At 31.2% G+C, this 24,882-nt stretch overlaps 5 protein-coding genes across 5 annotated transcripts; 3 read left to right on the plus strand and 2 right to left on the minus strand.

Moving 5' to 3' along the window:
* Positions 1-22: 22 nt before the first annotated feature.
* On the plus strand, positions 23-13,837 carry LUBEL (Linear Ubiquitin E3 ligase). The gene is made up of 20 exons (XM_035085086.1): positions 23-374; positions 926-1,015; positions 1,155-1,580; positions 2,154-2,360; positions 2,542-2,763; positions 2,849-3,315; positions 3,449-4,392; positions 4,803-5,128; positions 5,246-5,344; positions 5,433-5,567; positions 5,811-6,176; positions 6,246-6,429; positions 6,503-11,175; positions 11,634-12,110; positions 12,361-12,450; positions 12,522-12,678; positions 12,783-13,113; positions 13,217-13,342; positions 13,435-13,603; positions 13,708-13,837. The coding sequence occupies exons 1-20, from the start codon at positions 369-371 to the stop codon at positions 13,735-13,737; spliced, it is 9,525 nt and encodes a 3,174-aa protein (XP_034940977.1). The 5' UTR covers positions 23-368; the 3' UTR covers positions 13,738-13,837.
* A 238-nt stretch (positions 13,838-14,075) lies between these two features.
* Positions 14,076-16,815, plus strand: PpD3 (protein phosphatase D3). The gene is made up of 7 exons (XM_035085374.1): positions 14,076-14,386; positions 14,586-14,975; positions 15,038-15,324; positions 15,407-15,512; positions 15,584-16,034; positions 16,126-16,207; positions 16,299-16,815. The coding sequence occupies exons 1-7, from the start codon at positions 14,293-14,295 to the stop codon at positions 16,356-16,358; spliced, it is 1,470 nt and encodes a 489-aa protein (XP_034941265.1). The 5' UTR covers positions 14,076-14,292; the 3' UTR covers positions 16,359-16,815.
* Positions 16,816-17,199: 384 nt separating this feature from the next.
* On the minus strand, positions 17,200-20,445 carry LOC118068230 (cancer-related nucleoside-triphosphatase homolog). The gene is made up of 4 exons (XM_035085464.1): positions 20,326-20,445; positions 17,523-17,694; positions 17,405-17,445; positions 17,200-17,263 (listed from the first exon to the last, which is right to left on the minus strand). Exons 1-4 carry the CDS (start codon positions 20,378-20,380, stop codon positions 17,247-17,249), a joined length of 285 nt encoding a protein of 94 aa, XP_034941355.1. The 5' UTR covers positions 20,381-20,445; the 3' UTR covers positions 17,200-17,246.
* LOC118068229 (ras-like protein 1) lies at positions 18,178-19,453 on the minus strand. Its single transcript, XM_035085463.1, has 5 exons — positions 19,248-19,453; positions 19,004-19,172; positions 18,789-18,932; positions 18,510-18,716; positions 18,178-18,354 (listed from the first exon to the last, which is right to left on the minus strand). Exons 2-5 carry the CDS (start codon positions 19,130-19,132, stop codon positions 18,250-18,252), a joined length of 585 nt encoding a protein of 194 aa, XP_034941354.1. The 5' UTR covers positions 19,133-19,172; positions 19,248-19,453; the 3' UTR covers positions 18,178-18,249.
* On the plus strand, positions 20,119-24,855 carry LOC118068227 (DDB1- and CUL4-associated factor 5). The gene is made up of 7 exons (XM_035085461.1): positions 20,119-21,137; positions 21,219-21,399; positions 21,720-21,989; positions 22,141-22,367; positions 22,741-22,955; positions 23,038-23,305; positions 23,400-24,855. Exons 1-7 carry the CDS (start codon positions 20,942-20,944, stop codon positions 24,407-24,409), a joined length of 2,367 nt encoding a protein of 788 aa, XP_034941352.1. The 5' UTR covers positions 20,119-20,941; the 3' UTR covers positions 24,410-24,855.
* The last annotated feature ends 27 nt before the right edge of the window (positions 24,856-24,882 follow it).

The raw sequence follows: 24,882 nt of genomic DNA on the forward strand, positions 1-24,882 counted from the left end.
AAATTCAAAATTTTTTATATGCCTTACATATATAATTATTTTGTTCGGTACATTTTCAGTCTACATTTGTTTACATCCTGCGATCAATCTTCCTTGCAAAAAAATGATCAAGAAACTTCCGGGTTATTATAAAGTATTTTACACAAACGTGAATACTGGCCGAAAAGGTGGCAACTATCCAGCTTGTGATACGAAAATAGAGCTGGCTGGCTCATGTACTGCAACAGCATCTACCACAGATACGAAGCTTGAAAGAAATTGTGAACGGCAGAGAAGAGACACCGGCAAGAAGAAAACACAGACGACGAATTTCTATTGCGCCGGTTCGACCTCGAGATTCACGGACGAAAAGAAACTTCCTGATTCATATGAGTGTGAGTGTTTATTTTTTAAGTTTACAATCAATTATAACTTAAACTTTTATATTCTTCTAAATTTATTCAAGTGCCTTCAATCAATGATCTACTCCGTCATCAGAAATTAATACGCGCCAGTGTAACACTTCTAATTTTATCACAAATATTTGACCATGATTCTATTAAGCAAACTAATCATCAATTAATCAACTATTAATATTATTTTTACTTTTTTAAGTGTTATAAACCACAGAGAAAGATCTGCTATGTTTGTTGACTGAAGAAATCTAGTTGTAAGCTAGATCTTGTGAACTAAACGTGTAGCATGTGATGCTTAGTTTATTCTTAGCCAGAGAGCAATGCTCATAGTTTCCTTAGTTTCACAAATAGACGGTGATCAACTTGCTCTGCTACCCATGCCATCGTATTTCATAATTACAGAATAATTTTTAGTCTTTTTATTTGATAATAATAAACCCTGACTGATAAAACAAGTGTAAGGATTTCATTAGTAGCTGAAGAATTTATATGTACAGTAACTATTTTTTTTTGTATCAATGTTTTAACAGAAACCTGGATCAGAAAAGTGGCGGCCTATGGCCATTTCTAATCCATCAACTCGGCTACGTATGGCTCGCACGATGCCACATTGGGTCATGGTAATTTTTCACTGTCATAGTTTCATATTTCCTCTTAACATAAACAAACAATTTTACTCATTTAACTAATAGTACTATTTACTTTAAATCCACTGAACTATTAAAATGTATTAATAAATTTGTTCTTTTAAAAATAAAGGCCCAAGAACAGCAGCGTTCAACAAATCAACCTCGACGACCGCCAACACCGCCTAAGGTACCACCCCCTTCCCTGACTGGAGACTGTGGTGATCCGGATTACGAAGTAATTGAATTCCCAGGACAAAATTCCGTCCAGCAGAGTGGCATGCCAACTAAAGCATTAGGAATGACATCAGTTGACATAAAAAAATGTGCTTTATGTGGTGGGCAAAATTTATTTGCCAGGTGTGATGCTTGCAATGAAAGCTTTTGTGAGACCTGCGATGATATGAATCATAAACATCCCAAAAGACGTGGTCACGTACGAAGAAGAATTTATGATGAACATAAAAACTGTAAAACTAGACCACCACTTCCGCCAAAGGGTGAAGCACACTTGAATCCACCAGTTCCACCACCAAGAAGAAATCGTAGAAATACTCAGGTAGGATGCGTACTAGCCTGATACTTAAAATACCGTATACACATTTCAACGCGATTTTCTGCAATTCTCTGCCTCAAATTGTAAATTTGTATAGTCGAAAATTTATTTTAAGTATTTATTTATTTATTTATTATTAAGTAGTAGTGAAAAAATTAATTTAAAAGAGGAGAAATGAATTAATTGCAGAAATTCGTTCCTTAATCGAGTCATCTCTGATTATCTGTTTAGTTTAAGCAAAGAATAATAAAATGAAAATGATAAAAGGAGTAATAAATGTCACACCGAGGCGATTAAAATAAAACTCCTGTAACTTTATATCTTTACATTGAATAATAATGAGAATGATTAAATATTCAATTATAGGATTATCATTTTCAATGTTGTAAAATAATAATAGATGTAATCAAGCTGACTTGAAAGGATATTACAGCGTTGTTAGACACTAATTAGTCACTTTGATAATTCCTATATCCTATATCCTTCTTAATAAATGATACATATGAGTAAATCATCGGCACATGGACTTCCAAGAGTTGGAGACGTAGCTTTTAAATATAAGGTTTCCGCGCCTAGGCAAGGGCGTCGAATAATCAGGCTCCAGGAAGCATTTCGTTGACCGATAAAATTGGAACTCTAAAAAGAAACAGCATCGATGTTCAAGAAAGGCCGTTACCAGCTACTCCAAATTCAAATTTCATTACTTCACGGTCTGTCCAGTCACTCAATACATCTACTCCTGATGCTACTACTTCAGGAATCGATAAAATGTCTACACTTCAAGTATGTAATATTTTTTTATTGCATATTTTTTATCCAATATCTTAACATATCTAATGAAATAAACAAATTTAGATAATTAATTTTAGAAAAAACTTTGTGTTTTACTACCAATCAAGTATTGGTTTTAAAAATGTCGGTTTATTGACCAGAAATATGCTAATATTAATCTATGTATTTTTAGGAAAGATACCGGAAGTATCAGGAAGCAATGAGAGCCCAAGATGCTAATAGGCGCAAACTTCCAGCACCTGAAATAACCAAAGACTCTTTTAACCCTAGACCATTGAGTCTCGGCAGTTCTAGAACCTGTTTAATCCCACCTCCTCCTCCTAGAGGAATGGTTCAATCCTCAAGTGTTTGTGATTTATCTACTCAACATTTATGGAATCCTGGAATGCAACAGGTAGATTTATTATCAATTTTTCAATGACTAACTTCGTTTTTCTAAAAGAGCGTTTATTTATTATTATTCATCATTAACATAATAGGCTCAATCTATGGCACAATTGGCTCCAAGAGGAATGCCCATGATGTGGTATCCACCCGGAACACCTTGGGATAATTCCCTAAGTGGATCGACAATGAGTTTAAATCATCCAGCAGCTATGTGGCCATATCCTGTGGGCTATAATCCTGCAGCTCTTCTTCCTCCGCATTACCCATCAGCTAGTATGTCTCGATGTCACAGTCCAGCAAGAAGTTATAAATCTAGCAGACGTAGTAGAGCAGCTTCGCCATCACCAAGTCAGAAATCGAGAAAATCAATGGTTTCGCGATCTAGAAGATCTCCTGATTCACCTTCTGATGCCAGCTCTGAAGAGTCTGATGACTCAGATTTCGATGATCGGTTGTCAAGAAGCTCGAGAAATATTAGGAGGACAACTTTACATAGGCGGTCTGCTGGATACCCTGATGTTGATGACAATAGATCTACTATGTCTCGAAGCCGTCGCAAGTGAGTTGTAGAATTTTACTAGAATTCATTCTACTTGTAATCAATTCATGTAAAAAAAAACTGGAAAATAATTTTTTGATTTAAAATAAGCGGGAAATTAAAGATTTGATATCAAATTTTATTTAATTTTCAGTACATGGAAATCAGACGATAGAATTAACGGAATTCATTCATCAGCCAGGAATTTAGACTACGATGATTTAGATAGTCGATCGATGTCTTCTAGACAACATTCAGAAAACGATGATTTTCGAAGAACACGAAGAAATACTTTAGATTACCCATCTCGACAAAACTCCGAAACTGATGATAGTCATGGAAGAAGGCGTTCTGGATCCATTAATGTCAGTTCTCGGGGACGTTATGTACCTTCTCGCCATAATTCTGAAACTGAAGAAGAACGTAGATCACGAAGAAGGTCTGAGTCTGAGTCAAAAGACGAGAAATTATCAAGAACTAGTATGAGTGGTACTTTAAGAAACCGTAAAAAAGCTAACCCTGAAAATGACGTCTCCGACAAGAGATCATCTATTAGAAGCCGTTCCAGAGCTAATTCTTCAGATGATACTGAACACTTATCTAAAAAAGGACAACAAATTTCAAACAGCATGAAGGATCCTCATGCCAATTCTGATAGCAAAGAGAATCAAAAATTAAGTCCAAGAGAAGTTGAAAAATTGTTAGATAAGAAATTAGAAGAAACAAGGACTGAAAAATCTAAAAGCAATATTCAAGTATCAAGTGAAAATACTGCTTCTACAAAGGCAGTAACTAAAAAACCTCAAAGTCCTATTCCACCTGTTACTGCATCATCTCCAAAACCTTCAACACAAAAGTTGATAGAAAATGAAAAAGAATGGACCTGTGATCATTGCACATTTATCAACGAAATCAAGGAACGTGTTTGTATTGTTTGTTGTAAAACAAGAAAAAGTTTATTGCCACCAAGTCCAGTTAATAGTCCAGAGTCTTCGGCAAATGCAGAAGAATCAAGTCCAGATCCTGTACCCAAAAGTCCAAGTGTAAAATTGTCTAATGGTGAAGAGAGTGGTGATAGTACTGCTACACAGAATAAAGGTAGAATGAGGCGAAGAATAAGTTTTTCTTTTGGTCCAAAAATGTTTAAATAACGACACATGTCCTGAGATTATAATATTTCATTAATAATATTTTTGAAGATTTTCACTAATCCTTTTATCCTTTATCACATTATTTATACTGAACTTTTGAATGTATTCTTGAATGAATAATAAAGACTTGTCAAAAAATGAATTCAAGATAGTTGATTATTTTTATTATTCATTCAAGTGTTTCCTTATTTTATCCTCATTTTTGAAGATTATTTCTTTCGATCAAAAATTAGGAATGGTTTTTATCAAAACTTTATTAATTTTAAAAGCTTTTTCTAGAAAAAAAAAGTAGTATTTTTCACTTAGTAGTTAAAATTATTTATTTAAATTATTTATTTATATTTTTGTATTTTTCAGATTTAAATATTGAAAATGTTTCTCAAAACGTTATCGGAACAGAACCGGAGAATGTAGAATTAAGAGACTTGAATGATAAAAAGCCTGATTCACCTCCTAAACTAGTACAAAAAAATCAGACTTCAACATCCACATCGCCCATTAGAGATGTCGTTGAGATAAAATCATCTAAACCAGAACAAGAATTGTTTTCCAGACCAGTATCCATTCCAGAAATACCCATTCATACCCAGACGGTTGGTACTTCATCAGGACCTTCACCAGTACCATCGATAACTGCTACAGAAAGAGGAACCTCTCCACCTCCTCAAAGTATCGCTACTCAGGTTTTGATTTCTATTATTTAAAATTTATTCCTTCTAACATTTTTCATTCAATGCTATTTTTTCATAATTAAAAAATAAATTTAATTTATTCTAAACAATTAATTTTTATTTCTCTAGACTTATGATGTACCTCCCCCAAAGGAAAGAAAAGTAAAAAGATCCACTTCATATTTAGAACAAAGAGAACCATTTTATCAAGATGATAGTGATTTAGAGGTATGAGGATTGTTTATAGAGTTGAAGGATGTGTATTATTAAAAGATAAAAAAAAAGAATTAAAATTGGAAGTAAGTTTAAATTTTAGGAACCAATAGGATATACAAATAGTCCAGACCTTTATCCTCGAGTCCACCACCAATACCATGTCCAGCCAACATCACCATCACTAGGAACCAGAAGAAATTCCATCGATTCAAGCCATCTTTATTATTATCCTAGGGTAAACAAATGTTTCCCGTGTATCTAGAATTTTTTTATTTAGTCAATATTATTTCATCAAAAATAAAATAATGCTTTTTATGATTTTGTTTGAATTTATTTGTCTGCGTAGCCTCGGTGTGAGTAGTTTTAATAATAAAAACATGTAGACAATAATTATGTCACTATTAAAAAATTTTAACTGATTGCAAATTTAATAGAATTATTAAAATAGTGATTAATTTTATCGTGCAATTTGTTTTAGGAAATAAATCAAACACGAACTCCTCATGAGATACCCGCACCTTCTCCAACGTTATCAACTTTAACACGCCAAGGAATGGAAATAGTTGAACTTTTGCGAGAAGCTGAACGCCAAGGTTTTTCTGCAGATGATGTTCAAGTGGCACTAGCCCAAGGAGCTGCAAATCCAATGGAATGGTTGAAAAATCAGTGGCCACATTTAATTGAAACTGTTCAAATTTTGGTGACTACTAGAGGAAAAGAAATGCTAGATAGCGAGAACAATATTGGAATTTTAACTCCTAATGAAGCTAAAAAAATCCTTAGAGAATGTAAGGGAGATGTTTGGACTAGTGTCACTAAAGCTATTCAACAAAGACAACAAAAGGTATGTAATCAGATTTCATTTTTAAATAATTATTTGTTTAATTTACATTGAATATTATAATTGTCTTAGGTTGCGGGAATTATGATGAAAGGTAATTTTTCACTTGTTGATGTCGTTCAAGCTCTAGATCGTAATAACGGTAATGAAGATAATGCTCTATTGGAGCTTCAAAGAAATCAATTAAAGCCATTTCTAATGCGTATTTGGGGTCCACCTGCTGGGGCGGAAAATGATGAAGCTGCTCCTCGTATGGGTAAGATTGATCATGTTACTTGATGTTATAATTCTTTATTACGTAGAAATTATAATTAATTTAAATAAAATAGATGCAGCTGATGTGCCTGGAATTTTTGAACGCACACAAGCATCGTTGGATTTGGATGCAATGAAGCAGGTAATATTATCTTCACTTGATAATTTCAACTTGCAGGCTGGAAATCAACAAAAATCTACATCATCTAGGCAAAGCCCTCAACCTTTATTTGACGCTACTCTTCCTACCGTAGTTGGTGGCAATTCGAATGATTTATTAACCAATTATGAAAATATCAATTATCAGCACCAATTATTGAGTGAAGAACAGGTCAATGAAAATTTAGCAAATAAAAAAAATCTTATTACTGTAAAAACTCAGCAGAAACAAATTGATCAATCAGTGCTTGGAAATACTAATATAAATAATACAGTGAGTATAGAAAATTCCAAGAATATTGTTGAAGACATAGCAGCAAACGATACAGCTAAAGCTAAAAGTAGCGAGGAAAAGTCAATAAACGAATTGGCACAGATAAATCAGACTATTCATCAGAATTTAGCTGTAGAGAATTTATTGATAGCTGTGAAGTCATTGCCTGAACAAGTTCTTGGGTCGTTGACTACTGCCGTGCAAGAATTATCGACTAAATTAGAGTCTGATGTTCAGGGTGAAGAAAAAAAGGTCAATATTCCAATCATCGATACTAATATCGATGAAGTTGCACAAATTCCAAAAATAGAAGATATTAAAAACGATCAGAATGTATTAATTGAAGAAAAAAAAATAATGAAGAAAAATGAGGATGTAGAATTATTAAATATAAAAGAAAATAATAAACCAGAAGAAAAAAATACTGATCGTGATAATCCTAATATTAATAAAAATTCCAATCTGTCAATTCCAGAGATTAATAATATAATTTCATTATCAGATACAGACACGAAAAAAAATCAACTTCATCATCTTGAGGAAGAAATACAGAAAATCGAACCAGTAGTAGAGACCAAATTTCTTGAAGAAAACAAGAATGAAAAGAGAGTAGAAAATAAAGAAAAAGAAATTGACAGAGTATTGAGACATTCGATTTTAGCATTTGATGAACAAAAACAAAATATAGATGCGAAAAAAAATCATTCGAGTTTAGGAAGACAACCAGAAAGGACTGATGATAGCATTAAAAAGACAGATAGTCAGAGAATGGTTTTATTTGACACAGAAAAGACTGTTCAAAAAAAAGAACTAATTAATCCAGTAGAAAATTTAGAAGAGAATAATAATCAAAAATTAAAGAATGAAAATAAATCAATTCCAACAGAAAAAGTGATAGAAAAAAAATCCAAAGTTAATGAAAAAAAAGATATAATATTGAAAGTTGATGCAAAAAAAGAAGTAAAGTTGAGAGTTGATAAGAAAGAAGAAATAAAATTAGAAAATAATACAAAACAAGAAGCAAAGTTAAAAATTGATGAAAAAGCTGAAGTTTTAGAAAAAAATGAACAAGTATTTGACAAAGCGGTATGTACTAGTTCTAAATTTAATCACACAAAAGCTGATGTTGTCAATACAATAATGGAGCAAGAAGTTAACCAAGCTCCAGCGCGCATGAATGCATTAAAATTATTAAAAAACAGATTAACTAACATGATATCAAAATTTCCATTATCAAAGGCATCCATTACATCAATGAAAATTGGAAACATAACTGAAAAAATTGATCAGAATGATCAACCAGCTTTATCAAAATTAGATAACAAAGAATTATTGGATTCGTCATTAATTCATTCATCTAGCTCTAACTCTATTAATAACGCTGATCTATGCGATGCTTCTCAATGCATAATTCATGATAATAATAATCATAATAACAACAGCAACAATACTTATAATGATGATATGGAGAGTGAAGATTTGAGCTTAGCTTATGACACTGCTTTAGATCATTCAGAGTACAGCAAATTAGATGATATTACTATTTCCACCAGCACGGAAGCGTCTTCTAGTACAGATAGTTTTCCGAAAAAAGAACAATCGAATAAAATTTCCTCATTAAACGAGGATTTAAGTGTTAATTTGGGTACACAAGGTGCACAGACAAGTGAGTTAGTTCAATCATTTCAGAATACTCTAGATGATTCAGAAAATAAGGAAATCAAAGATGTTAAACGCAGTTCAATTTACATAGAACCTTTGTTGATTCCTAAAGATAAAGGAACATCTAATATAACTAAAAGTTTTACCAATCATGCGAATATTGAATTAAAAATGAAAAAAGAAGAAACTTCAGACCAAGAACAGTCGAAAGTGGACAATCAAGAAGATAAAGTAGAAAACAATTTCCAAAACATTGAATTGGACGAGAAAGAATTGAGAGATGAAACTAGTCATGTACAACTACAAAAAAATAAAAATCAAGATGAAGGAAATCATATTGATGATGAAGATAAAAAGATAGAGGAAAGTATTAATAAAAATCAACAAATGCTAAAAGATGAACCGAAAAATGTAGAATATGACCAAATAATTCTAGAAAGCAAACATCGAGATACTGAAAATGAAAAAATTATTATTGAACACTTTGAAAATGAGTTAGTGAGTGAAACTTCTAGTGCTCCAGAAGTATTTGAACTAAAAATTACTGAATCTCCTTTGATACCAGTCAATGATGCTGCTCCAATCCAGGAATCAGTAGTTCGTGGATCCTTAAAGATAAATCTATCAAATGAAATTATTACTAAAAGACTCAGATTTGCCAGCCAACAATTATTGTCAAATGATTCTGTAGATTCTGTAGAGTCTTTGAGCGTTTCTTCTCCAGATATTGCTACAGTTGATTCCGTCATGGAAACATCAATTGGAATTAATGAATCTGTAGTGAAGTTGAATGAAATAGTTTGTAATTATTATCAAGGTCCAGTGAATAAGACTAATCAAAAGTTAACTAAATCAAGATCTAAATCTCCAGTTAAAAAAGCATATTTACTAAGAGTATTGCCATCAAAGAGATATTCTAACGCTTTTACTAGAAAAAATGGCACACAAGGAAAAGCTCCAAAGGATTTAGCATTAAATAGAGCTAAAGAAATAGCTGATAGAGTTACTCAGAAAGAACTAGTGGTTGCTTCAGTTCAAAGTCAAGTGAAAAAAGTACCAGTTATTAATAAAAATTCAGCACTTTTGTGTTCTAAAAATGAAAATCCAAGTATTCCAAACGATAAAAAAATTGTTGATATAAAAAATAATATTAATAAAGAAACATTGCTTGAAGCAGATCATCCATCAAGTTCAACTGTAAAGAAATCTAATGTCAGTGATATAAAAAATAGCAAAACATTATCAAAAATTCCAATTTATCGAAAGAAAAACTTTGTTAGTGGACAAACTGTTTCAGTATCGAGTCAAAAAATTATTGAAGTGAACGTTTCAAAACCAACTAAAGCTAATTTCCAGGTTCCAAGAAGAATTATTCCAGTATTGCACCCTTTAGCTGCTTCTTCTAGTAAAAATATTGAAGTCAATACAAGAAAGAAGACTGATGGTGAAACAGTTAAGGTGAAGCAAACTGATTTATCCAAGTTAGAAGTAAATAAAAAACAAGTTGAAGTGAGTAAAGAACCAAATGGTAAAGGAAGTGTTTTATCCAAACATCAGAGTGATGTTAAAAATTTCAAAGTTAATGAAGAAAAAATTAATAAACAAGAAAAACAACAACCAGTTAGGGAACAAGAAGTAATAAAACCTGAAATAACATTAAACTGTTTAGTTGATGGTGATAATGAAGACCACTCTTCTGAGTCTTTGTCTTTATCTAAGAGCTCTGATGAATCTACTGCTAAAAAAATAGATATTAATAATGAATTATGTGATCAAGACAGTAAAGATCAAGTTAAAGATGATATTAAAACACAAAATAACGAAAATGGAGATGATGAAGAAGAAAAGCATGGAGGAAGTGATTTAGAAGAAGAATTTGAAGAGGATGATGAAGAAAATGAGGATGAGTATGGGGAAGAAATAATAGAAGAAGAAGAAAGTTCTGAAGATTTAGAAATAATAGAAGATGAGATCACAGAAAATGATAAGACCAGTGATTCTGAAGTTAGTGAAATAAATTCAGAAGAATCAGTAATCTTAAGAAAATCTGATTCCACTGATGATGAATTAACCAGTGCTGAAATAATGTTGAAAAAAACATTAGCTAATATCAAAGCAGAAATAACAGATTCCGAAGATGAAGAAGAAGAAGAAGTCAGTATTAATTTAAATAGTCAAGAATTGGAGAATAGTAATAGTGAAGAGGTGTCTGAACATTCAGAGTATAATATACTTAAAGATGATCAACATAGAGATAGTGTAAATAAAGCTGTAGAAATTAGTGCTGATGTTTCTGTTGAATCTACAATTATACTTAAAAGATCTAAATCACCTAGTCCTAATAAATTATTAATTAGTATTAATAATAATGCTAATCAAAGTCATAGTAGTAAGCATGATTTAAATAAAGAAAAGCCAAAAGATGAAAAAAAATCCAATGTAGCTCCAGTAGCTTCTCGGAGACTGCGAGTTTCAGATCCAGAAATTATTATAAAAAAACAAACTGAGCCTCGTAAGAGATTTTCAATAGTAGCAAGTTGTATTCAACAATTCGAAGGCGAAAGTTCTAAAGAAAGGAGAAAATCATGTCCATCTAGATCAGAACAAAGTTTAAAGAATTTGTACGACAAGCCACCAAGAAATGAGTCGGAGGTCAGTAAAAGTATGACATGTTCATGATAGATTTCTTAAAGAAGATTTGCATTGCATAACTAAGTCAGTGATCAACATTTAAAGTGTTGATTACATTGACCAATTTCTACAAACGACTCAATTTTTTAATTTCTCAACAACTTTCGAAATTATTGAATTACTTTTTAGTTATAAATTATTTTAAACAATTGAACTAACTTTTACTCTGATAATTGGTAAGTATTTTCGATATCTTGATTTGTCAAAATTGTCTTGCTTCTGTCCAATCATCATTCATCTGCTTCTATCATTAAATTTATTTTAAAGCATCAGCAAGAGTTCGTTTTTAGATCTTGGTAATCGTAGAATATATATTTAATTTCAATATGACGTAAATAATGTTTTTATTATGAATCATTGAAAGTGTTTTTAAAACTCACTTAATAAGATGATATTTATTTTAATGTAATACCTCTTAGAGAACTGCAAGACGTCTACTAGCAGAAGGTCGAGTCGCCAACTATGATCAAGCAGAAATAGCAGCAAGTTTGATAAGTCTAAAATTCCAAGATGATGAAGCCCTCAACGCTGCCAAAGAATGCACTAGTGTTGAATCAGCCATTGCATTCCTTCAGCAAGAATGCGAGCTTTGTACTGGACGATTTTCGGTTAATCAGATGGTTTCCATGTTGAAGTGTATTCATAGATGCTGCAATGAATGTGCAAAGAATTATTTTACAATTCAAATTAGCGATAGAAATATAATGGACGCTGTTTGTCCGTTTTGTAAAGAACCAGACCTGAAGGATGCTAATGAAGATGATGTTTTGGAGTATTTCAGTATTTTAGATATTCAATTGAAATCATTATTGGATCCACCAATTCATGAACTCTTTCAGAGAAAGCTAAGAGACAGGACCTTGATGCAGGATCCGAACTTTAAGTGGTGTGCTCAAGTAAATCAATTTTGTATTTTGTTTCAAAAAGAAAAATAAAGTAAAGTGAAAATAAAGTCAAATTGAAGCGCTAGAAAAAGATACATAAAGATGTTCAGTTATTTAAAAAGGGGTAATACTTTGGATTTATTAAATTTTCTGTAGATATTGTTTGTAAATATTTCATTTTACTTTACTTTTCATTTTACACAATATTAGTAATTCATAGTTAATCTCACATAATTGTTGATCTATAATTATGTAATTACAGTGTGAAAGTGGATTCTATGCCAATCCGGACCAAAAAAGGCTAATTTGTCCCGACTGTCGATCAGTTACATGTGCATATTGTCGAAGACCTGTGAGTAATTAAAAATAATCATATAAAAGAAAGTTAAGACCATTTAATGTAATTTTTTTTATAATTACTAGTGGGAAAAACAACATGAAGGAATAACATGTGAACAATTTGCTGCATGGAAGGATGAAAACGATCCAGATAATCAAGCAGCTGGTTTAGCAAAACATTTAGCAGACAATGGAATCGATTGTCCTAAATGTAAATTTCGATATTCACTTTCTCGTGGAGGTAAAACGTTTATTCAGTCAATTAATTATTTTTAGTTTAAAAAAAAAATACTTTTCCTTATAAATAAATTAAAATTTATCAACTTTTTTTTTATTATACTCAAGGTTGTATGCACTTCACATGTCATCAATGTAAATATGAATTTTGTTGTGGTTGTGGAAAAGCTTTTATGATGGGTGCAAAATGTCCTGTAAGCATTTACTGTGCTAAGCTTGGACTCCACGCTCATCATCCTCGAAACTGTCTTTTTTACCTTCGTGACAAAGAGCCTGCCCAACTTCAGGATCTGTTAAAGAAGAATGGCGTTGAATTTAATACAGAAAATCGTTCAGGTGATCGGAAATGCAAGGTTCAACTGCAAAAAGAAACACCTGCTGGTGTCGTTGACGTTATTTGTAATTCTGATGTTGTAGAAAACCACGCAGGATTATGTAGGTAAGAATAATAAACTTTGTATTGTATCACGAATTATTGTAAACGAATAAGACAGCGAACTATTGACAACAGTAAACAATAAAATAATTTTGAAAATATTTAGGATTCATTATGTTGAGTATCTAGTACGACAGATCCGATTATCAAAATTGGAACCGTTATCTTTGTTGACAATAGATGATCTTGAGACTTGTGTAAAACGTGCAGGACTCGAACTACCACCTAATTGGTACCGACGTGATCCACAAGACTATAGACAAGATCTTCTAAAGGTAAATTAATACTGAGAATGAGATTAACAAGTGGTACTTTTCCCCGCAGGCAGCATTACATTGAATACTTGGCGGGCCTGGTACTCAAGTCTAAGTTGGATCCAGTGACAATATTTGATTTGAACGAGACCAAACAAGAGTTGCGCCGAAGGGGAAAAGTTCCACCTGCTAAAGGACAAGAAATGTCTGAGCAAGATTACCTCAGGGCGTGCATTCAGGTGACTGACACACGCTCAAAGATTAGTCTGCTCCAGAATTAAACTATCTACTCTACACAACTCATTTTGAATGTCTAATGAGTCTTCATTATTTTTTTTTTCAGGTTGTTCAAAAAGAGATTCCCTTGGAATAATGATGCTCCAAAATTCCCAAATGCTTTTTATTTAGCTTCGCAATAAACAGAAATACATATACCATTGATTTATTACTATTATTGTTACAATTCTATTATAATAAAGAAATTATATGAAAATTATTCATTACTGGAAATTCAAAAATTATTTTAAAATTCAAGGTTATAAAATTATAAAATTACCTTAACTCATAGTAATATTAATAATATTTATTATTTTGTCCAGAGTTTGGATCACTTTTTAAATTAACCGGGTACTATAAATAACGACTTAATTACTTTGCCCACATCTGTGTATATGTCGTATTATACAGTTCCACGTATAATATACGTTGTAGTACAATGTGGATCGTTCACGTAGTATAGCTATATGATAATTACAATTTTCGGATTTAACTTCAAGTGGAATTAACCAGGAACCCGTAAATAAGCACATTTCCGAGAGGAAAAAAATATCAACGGGCCTTTTTTTAATGCCTTATTTATTGTCGACGTCTCGACACAATTTAAGTCACTTTAATTCCAGTGGAAATTTAGTGGTTTTGTGATTTCGTGATGAGTGAAAATACAGAAATAACAAGTGTTGTGTCTCCTGAAGATGCTGCCGAGGCGGAAAAATTGAGAGAAGCGGCAAATGAACACTTTAAAAGTATAATAATCCTTACAAACTTCATAAAATACATAAAAATGAATAAATTTATTTGTTTTATTCCAATGTACATCCTTCTACTATTCTTATTTATTAATTGGATGGTCACGTGTTTGAGAAATCTAACCCCAACTTTTTTATTCCTATGATGATGATTTACCATTTCAGAATGTTAATAATGTTCTACATTTACTTACAGGTGAAAACTATGAAAAAGCTATCGAATTGTATACAGAAGCAATCAAATTGAATCCAAATGTAGCAACTTATTATGGAAATCGAAGTTTTGCATATCTCAGAACAGAATGCTTCGGATATGCTCTTCTTGATGCCTCAAAAGCTATTGAATTAGACAGAAACTATGTCAAAGGTTATTGGCGTCGAGCTGGTGCTTATATGTCTTTGAGCAGGTTTAAATTAGCTCTTAAAGATTTTGAAACTGTTATGAAAGCAAGACCCAATGATAAGGATGCCAAAACTAAATATACCGAGTGTAATAAAATTGTCAAAAAATTAGCTTTTGAAAAAGCTATCTCTGTTGAGGATAGTAAAAAAAATATTGCTGATATGATTAACTTAGATGCTATGGGTAAGTCATCAACAGATGAATTTAATTTCATTTACAATATTATTTAATTGGTATCTTTACAGCAATTGAAGATGACTATACTGGACCAAAGTTGGAAAACGGAAAAGTAACTGTTCAATTTATGCAGGATTTGATAAATTGGTATAGAGATGAGAAGAAATTGCATAGAAAATATGCTTATCAAATTCTTCTGGATATCAAGGCATGGTTTGAAGCCCAACCAAGTTTGATAGACGTTACAATACCTGATGATAGTAAATTTACAATTTGTGGTGATATTCACGGACAATTTTATGATCTCTTAAATATTTTTAATCTCAATGGGTTGCCATCTGAAACAAATCCCTACGTATCCTTTTTAAAAAGTTATTTTAGAAAATTGCATCAAATTCATTATTTAATGAATGATAATAACCTTAACATTTTCAAAGTTATTCAATGGAGATTTTGTTGACAGAGGGTCTTTCTCTGTAGAATGTATATTTACATTGTTCGGATTCAAATTATTATATCCCAATCACTTTTTCATGTCAAGAGGTAAATAGCTATGATTATTTTTGGTATGAATAATAAATAAAAAAAAATAATTACTTTACATAATTGATTAGGTAATCATGAGTCTATCATAATGAATCACATGTATGGTTTTGATGGAGAAGTTAAAACTAAGTACTCTGCTCAAATGGCAGAATTGTTTGACGAAGTTTATAACTGGTTACCTTTAGCACACTGCCTGAATGGTAGAGTTCTCGTGATGCATGGCGGATTATTTTCAAGAGACGATGTAACACTTAAAGAAATCCGTGAAATTAATAGAAATCGACAACCACCAGATGAAGGTGTAATGTGTGAGCTATTGTGGTCTGATCCTCAACCACAACCAGGTCGTGCACCAAGCAAACGTGGTGTTGGTGTTCAATTCGGACCTGATGTTACTCATGATTTCTTGAAACTGAATAACTTGGATTATATTGTTAGAAGCCATGAAGTTAAGAGTGATGGATATGAAGTCGCACATGATGGAAAATGTATTACAGTGTTTTCTGCTCCAAATTATTGGTAATTTTTTTTAATTTAATATTACATTAAAAGAAAAGAAGTCGAAACTTTGGTGTGGGAATCATTTTTTCAATCAATGAAATATTTTTAGTGATACAATGGGCAACCGTGGTGCCTTCATCACACTCAATGGCAAAGATATGAAACCTAATTTTGTCACGTATGAGGCCGTGGTATGTAAAAAAGCAATAAATGCTCAGACTAATTACTAGTGATTTTTTTTTTTTAATTGAATAAATTATTTAACAACTGATTTTTTTTTAGCCTCATCCAAATATAAGGCCAATGCAGTATGCTACTCCTTTCTTGAAATCCATGTTCTAGTAAACAATCTAGAACTATTAAAAAAAAGTAGATTAATAATAATTGGAATGATTATTCAAATCAAGGTAGTTGAATAAAAGTGTGCGTAATATATTTGATACAAATTTGAAAAAAAAGGTAAAATGCGCTTAAAAATTTTTCAAAAAAATTAGAACAATAAGTAACTATCACAATATTCGTACATACTAGGAATGAAATTAATTTGTATCATAGAAATGATCGCTATGTAGTTGAGTGAGGGAAAAATTATCATTACTATGTTAATGATTGATTGTAAAATTTTTTAAAAATATTTTTTATTAATTATGAAGTAACTTTCTTGGAAAAGAAACTATATCTGTCTTGTAGAGAAACTTACACTGCTGAGTATCATTCTTTCAATTACATTAACTATTCCAAATATGGGTTCATTATGAACAAAGTTGTGTTTATAATTTATAAATAATTTACAGTTAAATCATCTTATAAGAAAATCATCAACTTTAAAATAATTATTGTTTTCTTGATTCTATTGTTTCGATCGAAATTAATAAATCTTGAATCTTAATCAACTCTGGCGGAGGTTTTTTAAAAAAAAAACTACATATGTATACTCGATACGTACATTAAATAAAAATAAATTTATTCTCAATTTGAAAGGTATTTATTTTTTTGATGATTTAAATTATAATATTAAGTATTTCATCAATCATTATATCTCGATTATGCTTGTTTACTTCAAAAATCTTTGAGTTTTCATGGCGACGAAGTTTTTCAAAAAAATTCGCATAATTCTGAGGAATTTTTACAGGTATAGTAGCAATGATGAATTTTTGATCGTTTGAAAAAAACAAGGTATTTACTGAGTTGTAAAAGTGTTTGCTAAATAATTCCATTTTTCCTATTTCATCAATTATTAACAGATCCTGTAAGAATTCAGTTATCATGAAAAATTTAATTAACAGTCAAGATCTGACTATTATCTATAATATTCCTACTTACAGAGTTGGATTCTAAAGTTGGTAAAGCACTTTTTTCGAAATTATCAACAAATACATGATAATTACCAACTTTTAATTTCGATGGTTTTTGTCCATTCAATGCAGACCTGAAAAGTTCAGTCAGTGATGGAATTTTTTTTTAAACCAAGATGATTTTTTTAAAATAATAAAATTGACAATTTACTCAATTCGAGCTAGTGGAACCCTGTTAACAGGTTGTTTCAAAGGTACCACATCGAATCCTATTCTCGTTCTGTTCTCTGATCGCACTTCTTCAGTGTAAAATCCATCTATAGAATGCTTACTACCTTGAGCTTTTTCAAATATCTTCTTACAAATCGTTGTTTTCCCAATACCTGTACAATATGAAAAGGCTGGTATGAAATTATTTTCTAATTTTATTTTTACAATGGACTAAAAATGTTTTTATTTATCGATTATACAATTCATACACAACTAAAAATATATAATAGTATAATAATATTTAATTGTGCTTTGAAATTTAACTGAATTAATCAATTGAAAATCATAAAACATTCTACATTTCTAACAGGAGACATATTTTAATTTAATTTGAAGTAAGCAACCACTTTAGAGCTTTTTCCCTTATTTGGTATGTGATATATTGTATCATCTGAAGTAAAGAATAAGCCATGGATACATAGTTCTAATATATTTATTATTGAGTAGTTGTATTTTTAATTATTGTATGAAAAATAAGAATATATACTGAAATCATACAAGGAATAATAATTAATCATTAATAAAAATACATTTAATTAAAAAAGCAATATATGTTTGAAAAAAATGTTACAATTCAATTGATATATTTGATAGATATTCTATTGAATACAGAGTATGATTTTTGCTTTGATTGTGCGCATCATCCACAAATTAATATTATGTCATAGTTAGAGCAAGCAACACCGGACTTTCCTACGATTAGTTTTTCCACTTCTCATACGGTTTTTCTTCTCTTTCCCCCGTTGTTCTTTATCTTTTCTAATTTCTCTAACCTGAAATAAAATAATATCGATATTAATGATGTTTCAATGACATCACTATTTTTTAATATGTTGATAAAAAAAAAATATTTTTTTTATTAACATCTTTTAAAATTACTATAAAGTAATTCTAACAAGTAAACAATTTTTAAGTAATTAAAATTTACCAAAGTATAAAAAGCATCATCAACTCCCATTCTTGTTTTAGCTGAAGTTTCTACAAAAGGAACACCATACTGACGAGCAATCTCTCTTGCTTGACGCATATTTACTGCCCAAGATTGTTGAAGATCACATTTATTACCCACCAAAACCATCGGTACTTCTTCTGCATCTTTCACTCTTTTTATCTGTTCCCTATATGTACCTATGTCCTATAAAAAATAATTATTGATACCATTTTCAAATAAAAAAATTCATTTCTTCAAATATTAATTACTGTATACCTCAAAACTTTTTGCAGAATTGACAGCAAAAACTAACAAAAATCCTTCTCCTGTTCGCATGTATTGATCTCGCATTGCACTATATTCTTCTTGTCCTGCTGTATCTAAAATATCCAGCAGACATGTTTCTCCGTCAATGACGACCTGATAAAATGCAAAAATTTAATCAAAAATAGCTCTTTTTATGAAGTACCATTATAATAGTAAAATCATGCCTGCTTTCTATAAGAATCTTCAATTGTAGGATCATATTCATCAACGAAATGATTCTGAATCAGTTGGATAGTGAGAGCTGATTTTCCAACACCTCCAGCTCCGACAACAACAAGTTTATATTCAGTCATTGTGATATATTAAACTACTTTGGAACTAATATAATACTCCCTATAGAATAAAAAGATATCATAAGATAGATATTAAATATTTACCAAATATTAGTTAGCAAAAAATGCAACTTACGTATAGTTTAACCATGTACATATCTTCTATGATCACCAATGTCTCCTACAATTACTTATATGAGTAAATATGTTTGAATTTCCATGAATCATAAGAACAAGTATACGTTATTAGACTTCCTTGTGTAATGGAATTCGATTACACTTTGACACTTTACACCAGTACATATGACACATACGGTCAATTAATTGAATGTAATGCACGAAACTTCACAGGCTAACACTTTATGTTAAAATTATGAAATAAAAATTTAACATTAACAAATAGGTACTTAATATTAATTTGTAATAAACAAATTAGTCTAAATAACCTCTCAGGCTGTCCACTTCACGTACATAAACACGAATCTACACATGTAGGTACATATGAGTTACTTTCAATAACTCTGAATGGTCAAAATATAAAATAAGTACTTTATTCAAACAAATATCCAATACTAATAGATCTTAAATTATTTAATCAAAATATTAATATAAATACACGTGACGTACAAACACACTAACTAACACCAGAGAGAGAGAGAGAGAGAGAGAGAGAGAGAGAAGTCTCTCTCTTCTTTGCTAATGCTGGTGCGCATGTTGAATCATTTTTTCATTTTCGCATATATTGGGATCAGAACCAGAGAGGATAGACGAATTAGTTTACAATTTTATTTTCCATTGTAATTTCAATGTTGTTAGATGATTTTATAACAATTTTAAAGAATAAAAATTACTTTTTTATCAAAGAAAAATTTTATCAAGCCATATTTATCAAAACATGTAGTATAAAATATGAAGCCTACTCTTGAGGTTTCAAATTTTGACCACCAGGATAGCACTACGGTTCCAGTTCCGATCCCAATCCCCCCATCATCTGCTATTTACGCGATATCCTCACCATCTGCAAAACAACTCTGACGGACACAAATTCATCCCTACTTTGTGTAATGAGGATAGAAGTGGGGTCCATCAAAGTGGCTGCTTACTATTTTGATTATTATTACTAAAGTAAATGGCAAAGATTAACATAAATTAATATTAAATAAATAAATAATGACTCTTATAATAAATAGAAAAAATTGAAAAGTACAATTAACCTGGCGGGCCTGTCAAAAGTATTCGGGTAAACCGTGGCGTGGCGCCCGATTCCATGATCTCTCTGTAGTGTTGATAGAAATTCCAAGTGCTGCAGTGATGTGTTTAGTGAAGAAGTGTGATATCTAATCGCGCATCAATTTCAGAGTGATAAACTTTATTTTTATTAACGATAAATTCCCTTACAGATGTTAAATAACCTAATAAACGCTGCTAAGTTTTGAAATAAGATTACAAATCACCATAAAACTAACAGAGGTAATAAATACAAGTACCAAATGTGCAGTGGAGACTTGAGAGGTCCGATCAGCTGATCGACAGGCAAGTCGTACTCGTGTGCGTTTAGATCCTCTATGCTCAGTTTGTACCTTGAAGAAAGAAACTCAGGGGATTTTAGAGTGGGCGTCATATGTCTATCTTGTGTCTGTAAAATTTTTTCAGAAAAAAGAAATTTATAAAACACTACGTCATATATTAATAAGCATTGAATATACTTTTTGTTATTATTATTACCATCAGTGGAAAAAAATAATAGCTCATGGGAAGACAAAAATATAATTAAGCTGACACATTTGTGAGCAACAAAGGCTGTGAACAAAATTAACAGGACGAATTATCATGGCTCGTCCTTCGATTCGTAGTCCACTACCGTGCATTTTAACACGTCAAATTGATGATCGTATTAATTATTGTAAACGCCTTGTTGATGCGAGGCTTAATAATTCTGAAAATTTATACCGGAAAGATCTCATCTCACATTATGGATGTGTCAATGCAATTGAATTTTCAAAAGAGGGACATCTTCTCGTCTCAGGTAATTCATGTCTTATTTTTTTTATTGATAAATTTTTTGTTAATAAAGTATTTTTAGATAAAATTGATTATTTTTCTACAGGTGGAGATGATAGAAGAGTTCTCTTATGGAAAGTGGATCAAGCTCTTCAAGGTGTTGGCAAACCTATGGCTATGAGAGCACAACATGGTAGTAATATATTTTGCCTCGGATATGATAGCAGCAATACTAAAATTTTCTCTGCTGGAAATGATGATCAAGTGATCGTTCACGATCTCAGAACGTAAGAATGTTGACTGATTAATTAATTTTCTAATTTATTCATTTATTAAAAATATTTTCAGAGTAATACAACATATAATTCGGTTAAATTCAAACTTTTTAATTTGAAAAATAATTATTATTCTATTAACATTTAGATTAAATTGATAAATAACCTGATAAACTAATAACCATTACTAAAATATTATCAAAACAAAATGTCTTCCATTGAAATTTTTAGAACTAATGATTTGTTAAAGAATTAAGTCATTTAATGTAAATAAATTTATTATGTTTGTCTTAACAGCTATATTTGAGTTACATTATTAACTTTAATTGCAGTGGAGATCCCTTGGAATATTTTCTTCACGAAAAGCCAGTCTACGGGCTATCAGTTCACCCCGAAGATGACAATATATTTTCCAGTGCCTGTGATGATGGAAGAATTCTAATATTTGATATCCGGAATTCAAGCAATACTGAACCATTGTGTCTGGCTCAATACAAGACTCCCTTTCATTCAGTAATGTTTAACCCCGTTGAGCCTCGACAGCTTGCTACTGCAAACGCTGAAGAAGGTGTAAGCACGTGGGATATTAGGAAACCATTAGAGTAAGTTTATTAAGCATCGAAACGAATTGAATTAATTTTCAATTTATTGTACAATCGTATTTTAGCTGAAACGATTGATTAAAATTTAATTGTACGATTATATAAGTTAATCCACTTAGTAAATCGATTTTGAGTGTATTTTTTTTTACAGGCCTGTTTTACGTTATGGACTCGAGGGTCCAACTCAGAGTTGCATGAATGTTCGTTTTAATTCAGCAGGAACTCGATTATTAGCATTAAAACGCAGATTACCACCTGTTTTATATGCTGTTGATTCTCCAAAACTCTTGTGCCACTTTGATCAGCCTGGTTATTATAATAGCTGCACTATGAAGTCTTCTTGTTTTGCTGGAGATGATGAATCATATGTTCTCTCTGGTAATGTATAAATTTCTTACTGATAATCGTTGAAATATACCATAGTTACTGAAAAGTTCATTACACTTAAAACAATCATTTTGTATTTAAATCAAAATCTTGATATCAATAACATATTCATTGGATGAACTCAATCTGATTTATTATTCTTTATGGAGAATAAGATTATGTAAGATGACAAATTATAGTTTGATCAACCACATTAAAACTTCAATTGATATTTAGGATAAATCTTATATTTATAGTTCAAGAAAATTCTATTCCTGAATACATTTATTCAACTTTGAATAAATAATTTTAAGATTATATATTTTATTAGTTTTATTTGGGAAATAAGACTAATTTAAATTAATATTTAATTCTTGTTCAATAGGATCTGACGACTTCAGTCTCTATATGTGGAAGATTCCAAACGAAGACGTAAACTGGGTAGAATCCGCGCATATGATTTTGCGGGGTCATAGATCAATTGTAAATCACGTTAGATACAATCCCAGACATTGCATTTTAGCTTCCTCAGGTGTGGAGAAGATTATCAAGATATGGAGTCCTTTTACCCTTGGAAATGGATGCCTTGGTGGTTTATCTGTGAGTAACAATATTTTCTGATTTATCACAAAACATTTTAATTTACTAGATAAATTGAAATATATTTTAATTTATTTCTCAGAGAACTGATGGAAAACTGGAAAAACAACGAAAAGTCTTTACTCATGATGAATATATCAGATTAGTATTAAGAAATGGTCAGTTTATGACTCATGATTACAGCCATCAGTCAACCCATGAAGATCCAAGAATGATGGCATTCTTCGACTCTTTGGTACAACGCGAGATTGAAGGCTGGAGCTCAGAAGATGCTCCAACTGGTCAACGTAGTCCTAGTGATTCTGAAGAATTTTCTGTAACGCCCCCAATTCGAGAAACTGATTCTAATGGTAAGGTTTTTTAATTTTATTAAATAAATTTTATAATTCATTTTTTAGCATTTAATTAATTCTTAATGATATTAATCTGCTAATATTTTTTCAGATTCAGACTGTTCTGTAGATACGCATATGGTACGTACTTTTCTAGGAGCAAAATATAGACATCCATCTAGAGGAGGTGTGGTACCAGAAAGACCTTTTGAATCTCCAAACAGAATAACTCGATTAATTGGCAGTTGTAGAGAAAAGTTAATGAAACTAGCTGCGTTAGAGGGAGGAGCCATTGTTAATCGTCCAACAACATCAACAACACATGAAGACTCAGATTCGCACGATCAAAAGAGCTCTGAAGAAGAAGTTACAGTTTCTAGTATATGTAGATTGAAATACAAAGCAAAAATGAAAATTATGAAGACCAGATATCCTGGTATGAGAAATAAATTACGAAGAAAGTGTACAATTTTAAAAATTCCCAGTGATTCTGAAAGTGATATGGAATGTGATTCACGTAGTAGAAATAATTCTAAGGATTCAAGAAATGATATTTCAACTGTTGATACAGCACAGCCAAGTACTAGCACAGGAGTAAGCTCACGTGGTTCTAGATACTCTCCAAGAGCTATCGCAACAGATAGTGATCTGGGAGAATCTAATCACAGCAGTATAAGTAGTGATGAAGAAAACGATCATCCAGCTAAACGAAGACGGCTTAAAACTGAAGAAAGATCCCGCGGATACCGGAATAGACCTGAAAGATGCAAATCAGGCAATAAAACAGGTCGCGAAAAACATCACAACAACAGTAGTAGTAGCAGTAGTAGTAATAATAGTAATAGTCCGGAATTTGCTAATGGCTCGAGCTTGGAAAATAGTAACAATGTAAGTAATAAAGCAGTTTTAACGCCAATTAAAAAAAATGCCAAAGCTCCACCAACTCCAGATAGTGGAGTTACTTCCAATGTTTCAACGATAGAAAAGTGTGACACAGCTGCAGAAGCTGCGTGTAATGGGGCTGAAAGCTCTGACCATGAAAGAACTCTTAAAACCATTGAATGTTTTAAGAAAAAAGTGGATGCCGCACGCAAAGGTTATCGTAAACGATCTGCACCTTAATTCATTTGAATTATGAATCCTTCCGAATTATTAGTATGATTAAATAAGTCAAAAAAAGTAAAAAGTTAACTTCATAATTATGGGTAATTGATAAAATTTTTGATTATGATTAGTAAAAGAATAGGAGTAAATAAAAAATTTATTATTCTTTTATACTTAATCCGTCTTTGTTTAGACTAAAAAAATGATTTTAGTGTCAATTATGAATTGATAATGATTTTTAACAGGATTGTTTACTTGAAAAAAAGAAAAAATACGTTTTGAATTATAAATTAAAAAGTATTTCAAGATTTTGTTGATAAAAAAGCATGAAACAGGAAACATTCAGGAAAATTTTTGGCTTGTTTAATCAAGCTAACCAATCGTAAAAATAAAGAGTAATCTAAAATTATTTATCAATCTTCCTTTTTGTGCATATAAAAGGGAACTAAAGGACATTCTGAATGATATTTTTATAATAGTTTCACCCATAA

Source organism: Chelonus insularis, unplaced genomic scaffold, assembly GCF_013357705.1.
Source record: "Chelonus insularis isolate UGA/USDA-ARS -01 unplaced genomic scaffold, ASM1335770v1 contig_399_pilon, whole genome shotgun sequence".
Classification (NCBI taxonomy): Eukaryota; Metazoa; Arthropoda; class Insecta; order Hymenoptera; family Braconidae; genus Chelonus; species Chelonus insularis.